General features: G+C 43.1%; 2 protein-coding genes and 1 long non-coding RNA gene across 10 annotated transcripts in view; 2 read left to right on the top strand and 1 right to left on the bottom strand.

Moving 5' to 3' along the window:
- The window catches only part of CLMP (CXADR like cell adhesion molecule), a 57,072-nt gene extending 53,204 nt beyond the window's left edge, over nt 1–3,868 (top strand). The window contains exon 7 of the mRNA XM_080983639.1: nt 1,035–3,868. Within this exon, the coding sequence (XP_080839765.1) occupies nt 1,035–1,329 (295 nt within the window). The 3' untranslated portion in view covers nt 1,330–3,868. The remainder of the gene's footprint in view (nt 1–1,034) is intronic.
- LOC308464382 overlaps nt 1–7,921 on the bottom strand; it is a 36,138-nt gene extending 28,217 nt beyond the window's left edge. For 7 of the 8 annotated variants that reach the window (XR_013979975.1, XR_013979976.1, XR_013979977.1 and 4 more), the window contains exon 1: nt 7,151–7,921. This is a non-coding gene — a long non-coding RNA (uncharacterized lncRNA). Of the gene's footprint in view, nt 1–7,146 lie in introns of all 8 variants that reach the window. The other variant, XR_013979982.1, reaches the window with a different exon arrangement.
- A 146-nt stretch (nt 7,922–8,067) lies between these two features.
- HSPA8 (heat shock protein family A (Hsp70) member 8) lies at nt 8,068–14,791 on the top strand. Its single transcript, XM_080983502.1, has 9 exons — nt 8,068–8,218; nt 10,056–10,265; nt 11,145–11,350; nt 11,441–11,593; nt 11,694–12,249; nt 12,561–12,763; nt 13,196–13,394; nt 13,624–13,856; nt 14,421–14,791. Exons 2-9 carry the CDS (start codon nt 10,061–10,063, stop codon nt 14,604–14,606), a joined length of 1,941 nt encoding a protein of 646 aa, XP_080839628.1. The 5' UTR covers nt 8,068–8,218; nt 10,056–10,060; the 3' UTR covers nt 14,607–14,791.
- The last annotated feature ends 7,472 nt before the right edge of the window (nt 14,792–22,263 follow it).

The raw sequence follows: 22,263 nt of genomic DNA on the forward strand, positions 1-22,263 counted from the left end.
ATTGGGAAATAACTATGGACTCAATTAAATACTGATCTGACTCAGTGTGGTAGTTCTTTTGGATTTGTTTTTTGGGCACGGCATGGCAGTTGTTGCACAATATAGGATTGACCCAATGCAGTAATGACACATCACAGCTGTGTGAAACACAAATGAGTTTTATTTAAGCGATCACAGTAGAAAAATTACAAAGGAATCCTAAAAGAACATCTGGTTGGCCATTGTGAGAACAGGATACAGAACTAGACGGCTCATTTGCCTGATCCAGCAGGTTCTTCTTATGTTCTTAATTATCTTCACAGTGCATGGGGCCAGAAGTGACATGTATGTCATACCTGGCTGTATGAAGGCAGATTGTGTCCCCTCACACCAACACAATCAATAGACTGAATCAATACAATCAATACACTGAAACTTCTGTTTCAGTGTATCTGAAGAAGTGTGCTTGCACACGAAAGCTCATACCAAGAACTAACTTAGTTGGTCTTAAAGGTGCTACTGGAAGGATTTTTTTTATTTTGACAATCAATAGTATAAGGGAAGGGATTCAAGCCCGTCTTGCTGGTAATCCTTATACTGTATTTATAAAAATTAATAGAATAGGTTCTGTAAAAGCCATAGTTTAGAGTTTAGATCCATGTCACTTGTGTTACTTGCAGCATATCACTCCATATGAGCCTTTGGTTTCAGAGACTGCCCCCACCCACAATGCAATACACAATATTCCTGCTAACTAACGCCTGCAACTTTCCTAACAGTAGATAACTGGTCATTTTTTTAATCCTCTAGGATTTATATTTTGCATTTAAACCCTGAATTATTTAGAATGGTATTAGGATGATTTGGATAACATGGAAGTAAGCATTTTTATTCTTTTCACGCATTGTGAATGATATACATATGTAATACAGGTGAAAAGATCAGCACTTAATTCAAAACCTTGTTGAACTTCTAAAGCATCTTAAAATTAATGAAATGAATATGTCTGGTCTTCATTATTTTCTACATTTAATCATATCATCTCTTGATTACAGAGAAGACGCAGAGGCACCAAAAGCCCGATTAGTCAAGCCTGGCTCTTCCTCTTCTGGCTCCAGAAGTTCACATTCTGGATCCTCCTCAACAAGATCAACAGCAAACAGTGCCTCCCGAAGCCAGCAGACATTATCAACAGAGGCCACTCCTCATATTACTCCAACGCAACACAACCAGGTTGAGATAGATGGCAGGGAAACTGAGCCAAAGAAAATAAACCACACCAACTTTATGAAAACAGAAGCCACACCAACCATGATGCCTGCTCAGAGTCGGGTTTTCCAGTCAGTTTGATTATTCCGCATCTATTCAGGCTCCAGCTATGCCCATAACACACACACACACAAACCACCAGCACTATATTAGATTGTTTACCTTCCAAGGGAGCTCCCCCACCACACACACTCAACCACTACATAATAAAACTCATCACAGTATTCTCTGCTACAGGTAGCCTTGAAAAGTGAACTCATGCTGGTTTTTTTATTATTATTTTTAATGCTTTTTGTGATTAACTCTTAAAGGAAGAAAAGGGAACACTGAAGTGGCAGGTGTCAAATGCTGGAGTCTTGAACCATTTTTAAAAAAATAAAAAAGAGACACAAAAAATCCCAATAGATCTCTGAAGTGGAAATTTATTTGGTAGTTTTCATGAAATGTATACAAGAAGCAATACAGAAGTGTGTCGGGGGGGGGGACGACGACGACAATGGACAGTGTACTTCTCTTCTCTGTACTGGAAATAACACCATCCATTTTTAGGATGGATATTGCCAAAGTTATGTTGTTGCTTTTAAAAAGGCCAGAATAAAATGGAAAGTGTGATGAGTAAAACTTCTAATTAATGGTTTGGGAAATCATGTTGTAAATATATTTGTGAAAGAAACACTCAGACACCCAAAATTTAAAGGAAAAAGCCAATGAAAGTTTGTTTACACAATGCAACCAGAACTGTAGAATTCCATAGCTGATTTTAAGAATTCCTCAAATTTTCCAAAGTACAAAAAGACTTCCATTATTACTATTTGTTACTGAAGATATAAATTTATAACTAGGCTGACTTAAAATGTTCATACTGCAGCTGATCGTTTTAAAGCCTGAATTCTGACATTTTATCACATTCAGAGTGAAACCACTAGCCTAACATAGTACAAGAATGATTCCCAAATGGTTGCTTAGAAAGTACCAGTGGATCATGTACTGTATTGGCAATTCATTAACGTTAGATACAACACAAGGGGTTTCAATAAAGGTTTCTCAAAGGAAATCAGGGGTGAATTTTCTTCCTAAGAGAGAAAGGCCTTTACTTGGAGAGTCTCTGTAACAAAATGTTTGGAAATATTTGAAGCATGCTCCAGTATGATTAAAATCACTTATCTAGGAATACTAATGGTTCTAGCCAGTTAGTCCTACTCAGAGTAGACCCACTGAAAATAATGGACATGAATTATTTAGATCAATTCACTTCAATGGGTCTACTGCAAGTACAGCTAGCTGGGTGCAACCCTAACAGTACCCCATGTTTATTCAGAATTCTACTGTGTTGAAGAACGTGCTCCTAATGTTCACAGAGTAGTACTTTAAGTTTATTATTCCCAACTAAGGAACCTACTTTCCCCTTCTTCAAAATAAACCTAATACAGTGCCAATGACTTCTGTTTGCAGGTCATACTGAATTCATATTATGCACATCCTTAACATGAATAAATTAAGATATAAGGTTTATGGACCACTGAACAGTTTTATCACTGCACTGATTTGAATCACCACAGAGAAGATTGCAAGGTGGTCAACAGTTTATGATTTATTGTAAACTTCATTTTTCAAACTTTTAACTAGGAAGCTTTTTAGATCACTTTACTCAGGATCTGACCCAAGTACAGAAATGGATTAATGATTTGTATCACAAAAAAGAGGACACTGAAACAGTGATATGTGGCAGATTTTTTTTCAACACTTTGTTTCCCACTCAGGAAGCTCAGTAGTAACAATGAGTGGATGCTAACTGCAAATAAAATACTAGGCAAGTTTGGCAATTTCAAAGTTTTTAGTTTTGTTTACTAAATACAAGTAAAATAAACATGCTAAATCAGATCACTCTCTAGGGCACCAAATTATTTTCCACTGCAAGCTTGAATCCCCACCCCAATTTAAATTATCCCATACAAATTACTCTAATTTACAAAGGAAAATCTACATCATTGTATTCAAATTGGCTAAGTTGTAAATATATGGTACGTGTGTACTTTGAGCCTTCACATGCTATTAAATTTCCAAACCCACACCTGCCATTTCTTTAAAGGTGAAGTACAAACTATGGATTCTACTAGTTTAGCACATCGTCAGTGGCATTATAGGTTAAAATTAACCCAAGTGAATTACACAGGTATTAAGGGAGATAAGATCTAAATAAAGGTGGAATATATTCTTTCAGATCATCAAATATTTCACATTTAAAGAGAATGCTAAGTGCAATGGCTTTTGAAGTAGACATGGTACTAAACACTATTTCATATGGGAAATCACGCTCATGTTACGAGAAACCAAACTTTATTTTGTAAAATATTCTATTTAAAGTATTTACTGTTCTTCTGTATACCAATTGCTACTTAGTGTGGGTGCATAAATCTTCTCTAGTTTTGTTTTAATTCTTAATTGGTAAACTGAGATTACGTCTACCTGCTATTATTGGTGTACTTGTGCTCAGAAGGAGGAACACAAAATGAAACAAACATTTATTATAGATTCCTTTGAATCAACAATTTAGTAAGGTTGTTTTGTTGTTGTTTTTAAATAAAAGAGGCTGCAGTATAAATGCTGTAGTTCAACCAAACCTGAAAAAGTGTCACAATTTTGTTATGTAACTAACTTTATGGTCCAATTAATTATTTCAAACTGCATCAAGGAGAGGGAAAATGAGAGGAACTTCCTCTTACCTACTAAGTGTTTATAGAGGAAAGAGATTAGAGAAGGGGATAGTAGTAGGCTTCCATATCCTGGCTAGCAGGAGATCTAGGACCTGGGAGTCTATACTATATGAAGAGTCTGATGTCTTTCTTGTGACCTATTTGTTTTGCTGATCCCACTTTACAATATGCAGTAAGACCTAAAGGCCATGAGATGCAAAGCCTGTAACATTTCTATGTAAACAGAGTAATCTATTCACACTTGCAGTTACTTATATGGTGCTAATTAGGCTAAATTGTATTAGAGAATCAATAGGACATATTTCAGAATAAACATCAATTCCAATAAATCCTACAACAAAATGGAAATTTCAAGCTTTTGAATGCACGTATAACTAGAATGCCCTATGGATTATATAACCAATGAACACACAATTCCACTGGGGGGAATCATTCCAGCAACATACCCCAAAAGACCTTATTTGAAGATATAAATAGATCCGATCTACAGTAGTTTAGTCACCCTTCAGAACCAACAACCGTAGCAAGCACATTTTGACATAAGATGATAGGGACAAAGCTTCCCTCCGACAATCTCAGATTCATCAGTATCAGGATTAGAGATGGGAGAAATTTCTTCAACTTCCAAGAGCCTACTTGAAAAAGAAAACTTTTAACAGGCTAATACAAGGACATCCTAATTTTGCCCCCAAACCAAAGAGATTCTTAATTAGGTAACAATTGGGGGAAAGAGAAATTTGTGTAGGAATAAGTGCCCCAAAATACTGAGATTGATAGGGAAATAAATTGCACAAAAGTTTCATCTTTCACCCAAAAGTGAAAAGCAGTGGAATTTCCACATGAATAGGCAGAGGATAGCAAAAAAAAGGGGGGGTTTTCATGTGAGGAATTAATTGCAGCCAGAATTAACCATGGTTTACAATGGCCCAATTCACATGCCACTGTAAACCACAGTTAAAATAAATTATGGTTTAAATATGAATGAAACTAGATTACTATTTGTGGTTCGTTTGGAGAGGAGGAAATTATGGGCCTGGGTCTGAATTAAATCAGACCACTTTTTGTTTTCTGGCAGCGTAGCAGGAATGGGGAAGGAAAAGCACTAGAACAATGCACACTCAAATTTAATCCATAAATTTATTTTAACAACCATTTAAAGGGGCATGCAAATCAGGTCAATGCAATCAAAAATACATTTACTCAACAACATCCTACTAAATTTAATGGGTTTTACTCCCCAGTAAGTATGATTCTATCTGCCAGCAAGCTTATGCATATTACTAAAAAAACAAGTTCCACTGTGAAATGGGACTATCTACACAGGGGACATAGGACGCTGCTGCCTTAAACCATGTTAGACTATAAATCCATCTAACTCATTATTTACACTGTGGCAGCAACTGTTTCAGACAGTATTTCCTAACGCTTTCTGAAAATGCCAGGATTGAACCCAGGACCGTTTGAATGCAAAGCTTGTGCTCTACCACTGAGCTTCAGTCCTTCCCCTTGCACATTAGGCCTACACCTTTAATCCCAGAACCAATCATTCCTTGTCAGAACTAAACCAGCAAAAAACGTGCATTCATTTGCTTTCTTTTGTGCAACTGTCTGCTGGTCATCAGACATCTAAATTAGAAGACCTTCCAAAGCCAGAAATACGTAACTCTGTGGCAGTATGAAACCAACCATCGTCCATCTCAGCATCGCATATTGTTGAGGAGAGATGTTGAGCTAACTGCAAACAAGGTTGACAGGGGCTCAGCTAATCTGTTACCTGATTTTAGTACCCGGGCAGTTTTAAACTATATGAACTCCCTTTAAGAGGGGAAAAAAAAGGGGGGGGGGGGAATCAGAAACAAGACCCTTATTAGGCCAACAAAAATGGAACACAACAGGAAGCAAACTTTCAGCTTTTTCTTTACACTCCAACAGAGTCGGGGTAAGGAGGGGTCGGGGAGAGACCTGGGGGTGGGAGGAACAGCTTGGGCTTGTTTGGTAAACCCTTTGGAGGGTTGTTGTTGTTTAACCATCAATAGGTATGTAAAGCATACAAAATACAGTACAGTGGTACCTCAGGTTAAGTACTTAATTTGTTCTGGAGGTCCGTTCTTAACCTGAAACTGTTCTTAACCTGAGGTACCACTTTAGCTAATGGGGCCTCCAGAGCACAATTTCTGTTCTCATCCTGAAGCAAAGTTTTTAACCCGAGGTACTATTTCTGGGGGGGACACAGGTGGCGCTGTGGGTTAAACAACTGAGCCTGATCACAAGGTGGGCAGTTCGAATCCCTGTGACGGGGTGAGCTCCCGTTGCTCAGTCCCTGCTCCTGCCAACCTAGCAGTTTGAAAGCACGTCAAAGTGCAAGTAGGTAAATAGTTACCGCTCCGGTGGGAAGGTAAATGGCGTTTCCGTGCGCTGCTCTGGTTCGCCAGAAGCGGCTTAGTCATGCTGGCCACATGACCTGGAAGCTGTACGCCGGCTCCCTTGGCCAATAAAGCGAGATGAGCACCGCAACCCCAGAGTCGGTCACGACTGGACCTAATGGTCAGGGGTCCCTTTACCTTACTATTTCTGGGTTAGCGGAGTCTGTAACCTGAAGCGTATGTAACCTGAGGTACCGCTGTAATGAAATCTAACAGCCACAAAGTCTGCAATGATCTCAATAAATCCCCCTCTGGACTCTGCACCTGCCAGGTGGGATTCAGAGCAGACCCCTTTCTCCACCCCCACAACTGCCTTTGATTCCCACTTCAACCACCAGACAGGTTGGTTGGTTTCTCTATGCCTTGTACCCAGTGAAGATTTTATTCACACACACACCCTGCCCTTCCTGATAGTGGTTCTTCACTCACCCTTTCTTCCCTGGCAGGACAGGGGTAGGCAGATACCATTTTGTGGTTCGCCTCAGGTACCAAAATGTATTGGGCCAGGCCTGGCCTTTCCCTATGGCGCTTATGCAGCTTTCAGGTTATGCCAGGTGTGTGTGTGCAATGTGCCCTTGAGCATGTGCAGAATTCTGTAAGGCAATTCCCTCGCACAGCAGGTCGGCAAAGGGAGAAAGGGTACCAGCTTCAGAATGCCCTTCAGAAACTCTCTTATTTCACAACCAGTGTGGCATAGTTGATAAAAAAGGTCACGACTAGGACCTGAGAGCTCACAGCATGTTACTGCCTCTAGGCCTAACCTACCTCACAGGGTTGCTGCGGAGATTAAATGAGGGGTAGAACCACGTGCTGCACCTTGGAGAAAAAGGTGGGATATAAATACAGTAAACGAAAATGGGGGGGGGGGGAGCCACAACAATCCTAAGTGTGTTGAGTCGATTTACTTCCTCTCGAGATAGGTCGGCATTGTCCGCCCCTTGGCGCCCAAGCATGAACCGCCCGTCCCCAACTGACCCCGGCCTTGGCCATCAGCCAGCGCCCTGCGGCAAACGGGCCTCGCTAATCCGCCATTTTGTGCCAAACTCTCTCCTTCACTTCCAAAAAATGCGGCTGCTCTCGTCCCGCCCATTGCCTTCCCGCTCTGAGGTAACCAGCGACTCGATTGGCCAGTTTCTCACCCCCTTCCTCCCGTCCGACCACCTCATTGGTCACTCCCCACGCCCGTCCGAATCTTTAGTTTGCACTCAGCCCGGCTCCCCTTCCCCCTCCCTGTCTCATTTCTCCGCCCAATCCCTCCCGTCGAATATTATATAAATATTGGGGGGGGGGGGGGCGACCCGATTCTGCGAGGGATTGGCTCCACCTCAGAATACAAAAGACAGAAAAAGAACAGGCCCTATCTACGCCTAACAGCTCTCCGGTTATGCAAATAAAGGCGACCGGGGGAGAAATTTCATTGGCCCAGGGCCACGTCGTGGAGCTCGAACATTTTCTCTCCCTCCCTCCCTCCCACCCACATACACTGTCTTGCCGCGCTGGGAGAGATGAAAGTTCTAGAACCAGAAGAAGGAAAGAGACCGAGAAAGCCGGCCGGCACCCGTTGAATCACCCGTTTCCCCCGCCCCCTTCTCTTTCCTTTGTTGCGTCACATACGCCTCACGCAATGCCTCTACGGCCATTGGCTGAAGTGGGCGGGGAAGGCGGGCGACCGACGCGGCGGGATTGGCCCGTCGGCCGGAAAGAGGCGTGGCCCTTCTGGAAGGTTCTCCAGTAGTATATAATGACTTGTGGCTGGGCCGGGAAAGCCGCTTTTTCTCCAGAGCTACTCGAAGCAGCTACTCGTTTCCTGGTTTTTGAAGGAAAACGAAGCAGGTAATTTCTTCGAAGGGGGGGGGCAGTAATGCAGAGTGGGTGCCTATATATGCGCTAATTGCATCTGATTCATTGATTTCTTTTCTTTCCGTGGTTGGGGTGGAGGAAAGTAGAGAATTTGCTAAAGTGGAAAAAACCGTGTCGCTCCTTAATTTTGCAGGCTTCCCATTCCTTCTGTCCCTTTTCCTTTCAGCTGTACAAAACGTCTTTCCAGCCTCTTTCTCTTCGCCCCCACTTTCTCTAGCATAGGGGTCTCGGCCTGAGTCTGGGGGGGGGGGGTGACAATGGCGCCTGAAACGGGTGTTCCTTTAGGGAAACAGATAAAAGGAAATAAATTTAAGGAGAGGCTCGGCTAAACGCTTCGTACCGAAGAAGAAAAAGGAGGAAACGAGCGCGCGGGGGGGCGGAGATAATGGTATGGATCGCCTTTGGAAAAACTAGGCTAAATCTGCTAAGGCGATTAAAGTACACGTGGGCGGGCCGCCCTCCTTTAATAAAGCTGCTGCATTGGCCGTTTCTTTGAACGGGGGAGTGAAAAGGAAGGAAGGAAGGATGAAGGCAGACTCCAGTCTGCTACCCATTTGTTCAGTCTATGCCCCGATAAACCTGGCTATAGGATTGCACGGGCGAGCCCGTTGATTTAATGCGGGAAAATTAGGTGGGGGCAACCCCGGTTAAAAACGGGAATAACCTTTCTCTTTCTCCCCCCCACATTATGTATCCTGTGCTGCTAATCCATTTACTTGGATGGGGAAAGATTAACGAAATCGGCGGGGGCGTCTTAATGCTTAGGATACGGAGCGCAGGCGCTAAGCCTTAGAAAATGGGGGCGGTCGTTATTTTCCTGATGACCTTGAAATATCGAGGCGAGGAAATGAGCCGCAGATGGCATGGGGGGCAGGATTGCTGCCTCCCTCGACCTTAGATCACTAGAGTCTTGCTTTAAAAGCAGAAGTTCTTAAGTAACTGCTGGCGAAAGGTCCAGTTCCTTTTTAGGGTGGTGTGGAGGAATCTCTTCTGTCTTATCCCTTCGTTAGTGGTGCAGAAAGCTTACCTAATCGCCCTTCTTTGCTTCCTCCTCTCCCCCTCCCCGCCACGTGCTCAGCAGCGCCCTCGGCCGGTTCCGGCCGGCATCTTTGCACGTGGTCTGGTATTGCTCCTCCCATCTTCCGAGGCCGCATGTTCCAAATGCAGGCCGCGGAGGGAGGGGGGAAGAGGAGGTTCCCAGAATCCATCGCGAAGCCCCGCCTCTTTCCCGCGCGGGTGGAACGCTCTTAGGGCATGCCGGGAAAAGTAATTCAATCCTTCTGGTGCCCCTCGTGGCTGGAACCTCGGCGCTTCCGCCTCGGCCACGTGGTGGCTTCTCCAAAGTCGCTGCACCGCCTTCGATCCCCATTCTATTGGCTTTAGGACAGAAGGGTTTCAGAGGGTTCAGATTTGCGAGTCAGGGAGCCTGATGGGATATTAAAATTGAACGCATAAAAGCATGCATAATTTTACATCCAGGCAATGGGGTTCTAAGCAAGAAACATTTTGGAAAAGAGGCCTAGTCCTGCACAAGTGATGCTTTGATTTCAAGGCAAGAAAAAATCCAAATTGTTTAAGAGTTAATCTAGTTAGTTTTATGGCCAAATGGGGATTTAACTGTATGGTCCTCTTGACCATTTCTGAAACTTCACTAGGCTGGTTCTAGGATAATTGTTTTACTAAATAGTTCTTAATGATCGTTCTTAATGTGGATTGGCTTACAGTTTTTGCTTTGAATATGTTGCTTCCCGTGCTTAAACATTACAGGTATGAATTGTTGATATCTAATTAAATGTTACTGTCTTCACAGCTACAATGTCTAAGGGACCATCTGTTGGAATTGATCTTGGCACCACCTATTCCTGTGTGGGTGTCTTCCAACATGGCAAGGTGGAAATCATTGCCAATGACCAGGGTAACAGGACCACTCCCAGCTATGTTGCTTTCACTGACACAGAGAGGCTTATTGGTGACGCTGCAAAGAACCAGGTGGCAATGAACCCCACCAACACTGTCTTCGGTAAGGATCATCAAGACTTCCTGGAAGCATTTGTCTTGCACAATGTCCATTTAGATTAATAATCATAATAATAATATCTTTATTGTCATTGCCCCCTTCGGGGACAACGAAAGGATTGCTTAAGGTGTTTGTCATGCAACTGTGCTGTAATAACGAAATTAGGTAATAACAAAGTATAATAGTAGCAGGGCGCAGCTAATTAAAACAGTTTTCCATTTCAAAAGCCAGCGGGGTTGAAGTTTCTCAACACCACTCTTGAGATACATTTAAAACCACTTCCTTAAGGGAGTCACTTCCCTGATCTAACAACATGCCCCATACAAATAGCTGCATTATTGGCAAGAATACCAGAGAGGTGCAGAGAAGGCTTAGTATGTCCACCTGGAGTTTTGGTAGTTTCTCCACCCCTGGGAAGATTTGGTGTTTTATTGAGGTGCATAACCCTTTGTATGTGCTTCATTCAAATTGGAAATAAGCCTTGTAGCACCTTAAAGGCCAACAAGTTTGTTGCAGCATCAGCTTTTATGGATTTGTTTAACTTAATTCTTAGTAGGCATGTATAAAATGTTTATTTAGTAGAATGTATAATTGTACAACTCATACGTACATTTTATTTTGTATACATTCTGTATACAAATTCAATTACCAATAAATTCAGACTTTTTCCCATTAAGCTGCAGCATTTTCTGCTCAGTGCATGTATGCTTCTTTGAAAGTTGGTATAATTAAATCTGAAAGACCCTTTTTTGCTGCATTCAATCTAAAATAGCTACTTTTCTGGAAACTGTTAAGATTAGAAAGTGCAGTGTGCCATTATTAAAATGACACAGGAAGTCACCAGTGAAGCATTACTAACAAATAACTAAAATATTTTTATAGATGCAAAGCGTCTGATCGGCCGTAGATTTGATGATGCTGTTGTCCAGTCTGATATGAAGCACTGGCCTTTCACTGTGGTGAATGATGCTGGCAGACCAAAAGTCCAAGTGGAGTACAAAGGAGAAACAAAAAGCTTTTATCCAGAGGAAATTTCTTCCATGGTGCTAACTAAGATGAAGGAAATTGCAGAAGCGTACTTGGGAAAGGTGAGGCCTTAAAATGACAGCATTGTGATTGCAGATTGTATGCTGTGTTGTTTCTATACTTCAACACAGGTTTCTTTTTACCTTTTGCAGACTGTTACAAATGCTGTCGTCACAGTCCCAGCTTACTTTAACGACTCCCAACGCCAGGCTACAAAAGATGCTGGAACCATTGCGGGTCTCAATGTGCTCCGGATCATCAATGAGCCAACTGCAGCTGCTATTGCTTACGGCTTGGACAAAAAAGTGAGTGGTGAAAGGCATCCCAGTCCATGGTGAGGAATATCTGGGTATTACTAATTTGTCTTCATTTCCACTAATGTGTACCTTTTATCATGTATCCTAGGTCGGTGCTGAGAGAAACGTGTTGATCTTTGACCTTGGTGGTGGCACCTTTGATGTCTCGATCCTCACCATTGAGGATGGCATCTTTGAAGTAAAGTCAACTGCAGGTGACACCCACTTGGGCGGGGAAGACTTTGACAACAGAATGGTCAACCATTTCATTGCTGAATTCAAGCGCAAACACAAGAAGGACATCAGTGAAAACAAGCGAGCTGTTCGAAGGCTCCGCACTGCCTGTGAGCGTGCGAAGCGTACTCTCTCCTCCAGCACTCAGGCCAGTATTGAAATAGATTCCCTGTATGAGGGTATTGACTTCTACACCTCAATTACCAGAGCTCGCTTTGAGGAGCTGAATGCTGACTTGTTCCGTGGCACTCTTGACCCTGTGGAGAAAGCCTTGCGGGATGCCAAGCTAGATAAATCTCAGGTGCATGATATTGTACTTGTTGGTGGCTCCACTCGCATCCCCAAGATCCAGAAACTCCTTCAGGATTTCTTCAACGGCAAGGAACTGAACAAGAGCATCAACCCTGATGAAGCTGTGGCTTATGGTGCAGGTCAGTACTAAGATGTAGTAATAGTCTGAAAGCTTATCAGCAATGCGTCCTTGCAGTTACACCAAAATTTTGGGCAATATACCTGTAGATTAAGCATGTGTTTACATGCAAGCCTAGAATCCAGATTCCTTCCTATAAACTTGATTTCTTGCATTGATGACTGGTTCCAAATCCATTCGCGGTTTCCACCAGAAGCTGATAATGATGGTCCAAACCTTCCTTGGATGTCTGAGCGAGTAGAATTATTTGAGTAGTAAAGGGGCATAGTGTGTACTTTTGTTTATGCATAACATCTTTTTTCCACTTTACAGCTGTTCAAGCTGCAATCTTGTCCGGGGACAAGTCTGAAAACGTGCAAGACCTGCTGTTGCTGGATGTCACTCCTCTGTCGCTGGGTATTGAAACAGCTGGTGGTGTCATGACGGTCTTGATTAAAAGAAACACCACAATCCCCACAAAACAGACTCAGACCTTCACCACATACTCTGATAACCAGCCAGGTGTGCTGATTCAGGTATGGTAAAAATGTTCCATGGGAGTTTAGCTAAAAATACTGCCATTTAATCTAGGACTACCCATATGGTGCCCTCCAGATGTGCTGTAATTCTGGCTAACCTGGCATTTAACGGTGTTGGTTTTAGTTTATGGGAGTATCAACTTCTGGAGGACATCACATGAATTATTTACTCTGCTATGTAAGGATAGCAAGCTGGTGTCTGGTTGCAATGATGAAAGAGATTCCAAAACCATTCGTAGTTTCCACCAGAGGTTGAAAGACCTATGTTGGCTCCAAGTACCTTCCTTGGATGTCTGAGCGACCAACTTACTCATATCTGCTTAGTTTCCTATTAAAGAAAATTTATTTTAAAATGCATTCTAACCCTATAAATAGAGCCTTTGCACTTGTAAAAGAGGCTGACCATAGACACTTCCTATTCTTTTATAGGTTTATGAGGGCGAGAGAGCAATGACAAAAGACAATAACTTGCTGGGCAAGTTTGAATTAACTGGCATCCCTCCAGCTCCAAGGGGCGTACCTCAAATTGAAGTAACATTTGACATTGATGCCAATGGTATCCTCAATGTGTCGGCCGTGGATAAGAGCACTGGCAAAGAGAACAAGATCACAATAACAAATGACAAAGGTAAGTTGCTGATATGCGAAGAAGCTTATGAAATGGAAGTAGGTAACTCAGTATAGATTAGCCAAAACTAATTGTCCTAATGTTCGGGTTTCAGGTGAGAATAAGGTGGTAATCCAGATGCCAGGGGCCCTTTACCTTTTTTTTTTTTTTTTAAAAAAAACTAACTATGCAGCAAATAGTGGTTTGACTGGCAAAACACAAAACTTAAAAAGTATTTTATTCTTCAAAGGCCGCCTCAGTAAGGAAGACATCGAACGCATGGTCCAGGAAGCTGAGAAATACAAGGCTGAAGATGAAAAGCAGCGCGACAAGGTGTCATCCAAGAACTCCCTAGAATCCTATGCTTTCAATATGAAAGCTACTGTGGAAGATGAGAAACTTCAAGGCAAAATTAGTGATGAAGACAAGCAGAAGATCATGGACAAGTGTAATGAGATCATCAACTGGCTGGATAAAAACCAGGTTTGTAGCTCCACCCCAACCTAGATATCTAAAGGAAGGGTTTTTTACACTTCAAGCAGTGCACTTCGAATAGTACTGGCAGAAAGCATTTAAGCACTTTGCTTGTCCACAAAGCTGTTCTGTATGGAAGAAAGCAGCCTACACTTTAAAAAGCTAGCAAGTGCCTAGAGGGGCACTACAAATCTTTAAACAGTGGGTCTGTCCTTGACACTAAAAAAAAAAGGTGGAGTGGCCAGTGGTTTGCAATGATGAAAGAGTTTCCAAAACCATTCGTAGTTTCCACCAGAGGTTGAAAGACCTATGTTGGCTCCAAGTACCTTCCTTGGATGTCTGAGCGACCACTTGGTAATACATCTGTTGGGCGGTGCAATCCCCAATTGCCCAATAAAGACGCTTTATGCATCATGCAAAAGTTCACTTAGAATGGCTTGTATAAATCTTAAGATGCAGTTCAGGAGTGCTAGTGTTTGAGTGGTAAGTGGGTTTAGCCAAGCCTCCTTACTTTGTATGCAAGTGTACAGAGGAACAACTTAACACAGATGCTTTCTTCCTGTATATTTTTAGACTGCTGAGAAGGAAGAATTTGAGCACCAACAGAAGGAGCTGGAAAAAGTTTGCAATCCCATCATAACCAAGCTGTACCAGAGTGCAGGTGGGATGCCCGGAGGCATGCCTGGTGGCTTCCCTGGTGGTGGAGCACCCCCCTCTGGAGGAGCATCTTCTGGACCAACCATTGAGGAGGTGGATTAAAGCTCTAGAGAGGACATTTCTGTGGACCACCTTCAGAACTGAAGGACTCAAATTACAAAGGGCATTCTTGATACTTTGAACATGTGCACAGGGAGGGGAAGGCAAACACTGCACTTTACCAGTACTGTATAAAAGTAGAAATGCAACTTGAGTCCCAATAAACTTATTTAATTGGCAACATGAAAGATTTACTTGTGGTGCTTCCTTAGTAGGCAGACTCATTGTGATGCCAGGAGCAAGGCATCAGCATTCACGTTTAGCTACTTTACATTAATCTTCCTGGTGCTGTTTCCAGATTTCTACTACACAGCACCCTTGTTATAAGGTTGTATTTGTATGCCTGGAAGAATGCCAAATTATTCCACAGCAAGCATGGATCTGAAGCTGGAACTTTTGAAATGCAAGGCTATTCACTGCTTTTGCATAGCTCCTATATTAGCAGAATTGTCCTCCTACCACCTTTTGACAAGGGAGGAGGGGAGACTTACTTTGCGTAAAACCCTGCAAACTCCCGCAAATGGGTTGTTATAGCCTCTCCCCAGGTTTGTAATACAGTGGGGGTTTAAACACTTCTGGAGCATCCTACCCATTAATCCACTCAGCTGGGAGGCATAGGATTGCTACACAACAGTACACATGGAGGTTTTGTACGTTTAGCATATGTTTCTAACGGTACTAAATGAGATCCACAGCAGTGGGGAATTGAGCACTAAATTACAATGTATCTGTTAAGTGCCAGAAATCTTTTGTGATGTATCTTCAGTACTTTGGTGGATAGCAACCTAACACTTAACATGCTTCAAAACACACATGAAATACATTGCAAGAGAGGGCTAAATACTGTATTAACTAGCCAGAACCTTAAAACCAGCAATACCACCCCAATGCAAATTTGCTTTCTAAAATGTTTTGTATGCATCTGTTTCCTTCCCAAGGTTTAATGGGGGAAAAGAGAAACTACGGCCCACAATAAGGGAGAGTATTTGAACCTAGATGAAGCCATAGAAGGGCAGCCCCCTAAAAATCAGTCCTCCATATTTATTTTAGAGAAGTGACAAAGAAGCATTCTACAAAATGGAAGTTGCAAGGGTTTCATGAGATTGAAAGGTCTGTTCTTGGATACATTCAAAAGGAAGTTATACTCAGATTCTACAAGGATTCTAGCATGGTTCCCCCCACTGAATACACTTAATAGTGCTAGTTGTTCAGTTAATCAGCCACCCATACGTTTACACACGAGCCAGATCTGGTTGGTGAAGTACCCCCTCTGTTTTTTGTAGGGAGAGATAGAACAGCAAAGGAAGGTCTTTGCACTCTAGTAGAGTGTATTAATGAATTTAAGTTTGCTGTATCCAATTCTCTATTGTGACTAACACCAAAGTTTCTGATTATATGGTTAGGATTAATGTAGATCCCACTGAACTCAGTAGGGCCTACTCCCAAGTGGCTTTAGGATAGCAGTCTTTGGCTTTGATCAGGGCAGCCTCTTGCCCCCATATAAGTCCTGTTTTCCTTAATATCCATGTTGATAAAGGTGCTGCTATGACCAGTAAAACAGCTGCTTTAAACAGTCTAAATCTGTTAATTTACCTCTGAATTGTCCGCACCGGCTAGCAGTGTTGCTCCAGGGTTTCAGACAAAAGCTCTTCGTATCTAATTGAAACCGAACCTCATACATTCTGCATGGAAGCATGTCCTTTCCCACTGAGCTATGACCCACTTCCCTAGAGGAAGCTGGTGTTAGTTTTGGGGGAGGGATTCAGAATTTGCAGTTGTGTCATGTCTTCAAATATCTTTATGAGTGCCGGTGTTGTCTACTGGTTAGAGCAGTGTTTCCCAAACTTTGTCTCCAGCTGCTGTTGGACCACAACTCCCATCATCCCTAGCTAGCAGAACCGGTAGTCAGAGATGATGGGAATTGTAGTCCAAAAACAACTGGAGATCCAAGTTTGGGAAACCCTGGGTTAGTGTGTCATACTAGGATCTGGGGCACCAGTGTTCTAATCTCCACTTGGCCATGAAGCTCACTTAGTGACCTTGGATCAGCCACGACAGGGCTGTTGCAGGGATTAAATGAGGATGGGGGAGCTCGGAGAAAAGGGTGGGATATAAGTGTAATAAATACAAGACTAATAAAGCTTTTGAACTCCCAAAATTATTTAAGCCAGGATACATACCTGTCACATGCATAGCTGCTGTATAGATGCCCCATTTAATTGCTTGATCGCCCAGTGAGCTCCCAGAATTTGTGGCCTGAAGTGGCATGCCTGGTTTTAGGCCTTTTTTGAGGCAGTATAGTTAAAAGCCAAAATTCTTGTTCTGTCCACCAGATGTCAGCAGTCACTAATTGATAAAAGCTGTGCGTTGAGGATTTGGAGTTCGGCTACTTGGGGATGTGGAGCTCAGCTAGCTTTGTTTTTTGGTGTTACTGGATGAGTTCGAATGTCAAGAGAGGATGGCAGACAGTCACACAGCAGTTGCACTTCAGAGCATGAATTTTTCTCATCACTTGCATATTCGGGTGAGGTGCTCCAATCAATGCATCCCTAGTTGGCAGGAGCATCCCAAATCAAGACACCTGCACAGATTCTAAGAGGAGAAGTTATAAAAGGTTGAATGCAATTGCCTCAGCGATGAAAGGTCAACAAAGAAATTTTAGCATATTTGGAAGTGGGGCATGAAGCTCACTGGGTGATCCTGGGCCAATCAGTGCCTTTCAGCCTAACCTACCTCACAGGGGTGTTGCAGGAGATTAAATGAGGGAAACTATGTACACCACTTTGAGCTCCTTGGAGAAAAAGATGGATTAACAGAAAAAATATTTTCCCCCCTCCCAAGCTCATGGGATTTGAACCTTCGTCCCTCCCAGGTCCAAGTCTGGCACTATAACCAGTACACCACCCTGCCTTTGCTGCTGCATGAAGTGTGGAAAGGCCTGGCGCAGTACATACGCCCTCCACCAGAACCAGCTGATTATCTCCCTCCCCAGCTTTCTCTGAGAGAGGCTGTCTTTATATCATCAGCTTCAGTTCCTGCCTGATTAAAAGAGGGCAGGAAGCTAATTCCTTGCTTATTGGAGGGTCGAGAAGCTATCTCATCACATCTGACTGGAAAGTCTCATAGATTTTAATTCTTGTCTCGGCCATCTCTGCATTGGTTCCCCTTTCAGGAGGATAATTCCCAGCCAGGCGCCTCGAGGACCGAGCCGCCTGTTTGATCTGAAGCTATTTAGGCCCCTTTAGCTGCGTCATAATCTTCACGAAACTTTGGAACAATGCGCAAACTGAGCCTGGCTCCTTCCCTTTTGTGTTTTGCAACCACTTTGGAGCAGCCGCTAGATCTCTCTCTCTCCACCCCCCTTCCTCCCATCCCTATATTAGGATTATGGCCATTAATTTTAGATTACAGGCGCAACAGCATCCAACTGGAGAGGACAAAAGGCAAGAGGAAAATAACATCTTAGATTGGGCTGACTGGTGACTAATTAATGTGCATGGGCAGTCATCACATATGCTAAAAGCAACCTCCTTCTCCATTGCAGATCCTTCTGCAGTCAAAACACCACCAACCATACAAACTTTGGGGGGCAGGGAATTTGCAGAAGTGCAAAAGAACTTTTGAGGGGGAAACCCTCAGTTGAGGGAAACGCCCAATAAACTGAGAAGCTTGCATTGATGGAATTGCAGAATTGCAAGGGACCCAAACAGTCATCTAGACCAAACCCCTATAATGCAGGAATTTGTTGAGCAGAGGGTGAAATAAAAAATCCCAGAGAAGGACATGGCTGGATGAAACCTTAAACAGAGCAATCTGAACTGCAGTTTTATTGCAGGTTGCCTTGTACAGGCAAGAAGACCCAGCAATGTAAGGAGAGCACATCTGGATCTGGCCAAAGGCCGATCTAGTCTTGCATCCAGTCCTCACAATTGTGGGGAGTCCACAAGCAAGATTTGAGGGCAACAGCGCTCTCCCCACTTGTGATTCTCTGCAACACGTATTCAGAGATATATGGCTTCCACAACAGAGGCACAACATCGCCATTGCGGCTTCTAGCCATTGATAGCCCTGTCTCCCCCATCCATTTGTCTAATCCTCTTTCAAAGTCATCCAAGTTGGTAGTCATCTTGCAGCAGTGAATTCCATAGGTTAACTCTGCACTATGTAAATAAATCCTAGGGACGCAGGTGGCGCTGCGGTCTAAACCGCAGCCTAGGGCTTGCCGATCAGAAGGTCGGCGGTTCGAATCCCCATGACGGGGTGAGTCCCGTTACTCGGTCCCTGCTCCTGCCCTCCTAGCAGTTTGAAAGCACGTCAAAGTGCAAGTAGACAAATACAGTGGTGCCCCGCAAGACGAATGCCTCGCAAGACGGAAAACCCGCTAGACGAAAGGGTTTTCCGTTTTTCAATGCGCTTCGCAGGACGAATTTCCCTATGGGCTTGCTTCGCAAGACGAAAATGTCTTGCGAGTCTTGAGATTTTTTTCCGTCCCCCCCCCCCCTTTTTCTAAGCTGCTAAGCCCTTAATAGCCTTTTAGCAGCTAAGCCGCTAAGCCTTTAATAGCCGCTAAACCGCTAATAGCACTAAGCCGCTAATAGGGTTGCTTCGCAAGACAAAAAAACCGCTAGACGAAGATACTCGCGGAACGGATTAATTTCGTCTTGTGAGGCACCACTGTAGGTACCGCTCCGGCGGGAAGGTAAACGGTGTTTCCATGTGCTGCTCTGGTTCACCAGAAGCGGCTTAGTCATACTGGCCACATGATCCGGAAGCTGTCTGTGGACAAACGCCGGCTCCCTTGGCCTATAGAGCAAGATGAGCATGCTACCCCAAAGTCGTCTGCAACTGGACCTAACGGTCAGGGGTACCTTTACCTTTACCTGTGTAAATAAATACTTTTTAAAAAACTTTTTTTGTCCTGTCTCTTCTAACATTCAGCTTCATTAGCTGTCCCCGAGTTTTAGGAGGAAAACTTTTTCTATCCACTTCCTCCAACCCATGTATACTTTTATACACCTCTGTTAGGTCACCTCTTAGTCACCTTTTCTCTAACCTAAAAGGCCACAAAAGTTGCAACTTTTCCTCAGAGCTGAGTTGCTCCGTCCCCTCAGTATCTCAGTTGTGCAAGTGGCAGACGCAATTGATGGATTATATGGAATTGGCTGAAATGACCGGCAGAATCCGAGATTGGGGAGAAGAAATAATGGAGGAGGATTGGAAAAAGTTCAAGGACTATTTACAAAAATATTATAAGTTATATGAATGTTAAGAATTTGCATGATTTGGAAAATCTAGCTTCAGCAACAAGATTCGGTGATATGGGAAATTAAGTTATAATTATGAAGGGACTAAGGTTTAAAATGACATTACATTTATATTAAGGCAAAAGTAAATTGACAATAAGTATTTTAAACCTAAAACATAACTATTTGAAAGTACAAAGGAATGCATGAAACAAGGTAATAATTTGTTGGTATTTTTATTATAAAGAATGCAGGGTGAGGGGGACGTGGGGAAGTCCGGTTGGTGATGAAAAAATGTCTTGGAAAGATGGATTTCTTTCTCTTTTTCTTTTTTCTTATTACTGTTATTTCTTTCATATATCTGACTTCATTTCTGTATCTGAGAAAAGCAATAAAAAATATTTTTTTTAAAAAAAAAAAGTATCTCAGTTGTGCCAATACAGTGACCTTGCTTCCCTTCCCTTCCCTCCTCTGCTATGTTGCCAGGTGTCAGTTAACAGAGGGAAGAGCCTGGCTTCCCAGCTGGGTAGGTGATGGTTTTGTGTTTCTTCTCTTCCACCCTGTTTTGCAGCCCTGGTGTAATGGCTGCTAGCGGGAGACATTTGGGAGGATATAAATGACATGGCGAATAATCATGTACCCTGCCTTGAGCTCCTTAGAAGAAAGATGAATTAAATAAAATGGACTGTCCATGATGCCTAGGGACAAATGCAAAATATGTCCCTTGGGAGCTTTCTCGTACAATTTCTAATTGCAGCCCCTACCCCTCCGCTGCTCATTTATCGGGGAATGAATTAGATGCTTAATGCAGTCAATACCTAGCCTGTTGCCCCATCAGATCAGAAGAAAAATCCTTGCTATGTATTGCTTTTTTTCCTTTTACTGATATGAGATGAGCGGGGTAGGCAGCACAGGTAAATATTTTTTCTACTGTGATTCCTAAACTCTGGAACTCCCTGCCCTTGGAGAGCCACCAAGCTATTTCTCGATTGCCTTCACTGGCAGGGAAAACATCCTAACCAATGGGCTATCGCCATTGCTGCATTTCTCCACCAGCATCTCAAAGGACTTCCCCATTTCACTTCAATGGAAGGAAGAGCTGTTATTTGTGCCTGCGTCATGAGATGCAACTAGTCTGCTGAAGTGCACTAGTCTTGAGCGCACTCGAGTACACTTTGAGTTTTGAAAGGTAGTGTGTGCGCGCACAAATTTGAACTCAGACATCTCCAGTTCTGTTCCAACATTCTGACCACCATGACCCCACACTTCCTCTGGCTTCTGGTCCCGATTGTTAATGCACCTTTGTCCTGATAACCGCGACATCACATGGGCTTTGTTCAGATGAAGTGTATGTGTTTCTACAAAGAAGACAATGCAGCATACAGAAAATTAAAAGAATATGTAAGTACTCCTTAAGGAGGGCCTGTTGAGGGAAAAGTTATGACGAGCCACTCGCTGTGAGTGGAAGTCAGACAACGCAAAACACAACGCACACATATACACATATTCAGTAAGGCTGACTCTGCTTTGCTGGTTCCCAAAATACAGGTCTCTGTGAAATGGCACAAGAACCACCAGGCCTGCTGGGATCATTTCCCATGCACAGTGAAATGCTTTCCTTTCCCTTTTTTCTTCGTCCAGTATAAATGAGGTCCTCTGGGATGTGGACTGCCTTGCTGGAAAGAGAGAAGGTTTACCTGTGGAAGAATGGATGCTTCAGAGCTCCCCATCCATGGCCAAGAGGCAATCTATTTCTTGAAAGCAAAACAGCCGATGGGAGAATGCATATAAACGTACTGTATATAAAGTAATTGATTCTAAAATGAAACTGGACACCTGTAAGAAAAACCCTGAGATACCCAGGCAAATTGCTCACTAGCTGTTCGCGTTGAGATGTTTGTACTAACTGTATTTCCCTCCTTGCTTTAAAGGGTGGAAAAAAGACCCTGACAGATCAACTTTTCCCTACTCTTGAGAGAGGGAAGAGGTTGCTTTTGAATTTCTGCTGCTTAAGTATGATTTATTAATAATAAGCCCTTTAATTAGCAGACAAATGGGTTCTAAGAAGGCAAAGGGGGGCGGAATATGTTCCTCGCTTTCCTTGTCCGCGCTTTTTCCTGATTGATTTCCCAACAATACCTAATTCTATTATTCAAAGTGATTTCCCCGCGGGCGGCAGTTTATTTCTGTCATCAAATATCTGATGAAATCTTTAGGCATGAAATATTACGCCTAGTAGCAACAAATCGCATATCGTGCTAACAAGTCACAAGCTACCCGGAGTTGGCGTTAGAGTGTAATTTGAAAGCGAGTGAAGTGATAATGCCATGTGCACTGCTTTTGTGAGCATGCATTAATGTGTCTTTGACTCGGCTGCCCATTGACAGCAAATTGACTTCTGCTAATAGAGTGCAGGA

The sequence above is a fragment of the Podarcis pityusensis genome, assembly GCF_964106645.2.
Source record: "Podarcis pityusensis genome assembly, chromosome: 15".
Taxonomy (NCBI): Eukaryota; Metazoa; Chordata; class Lepidosauria; order Squamata; family Lacertidae; genus Podarcis; species Podarcis pityusensis.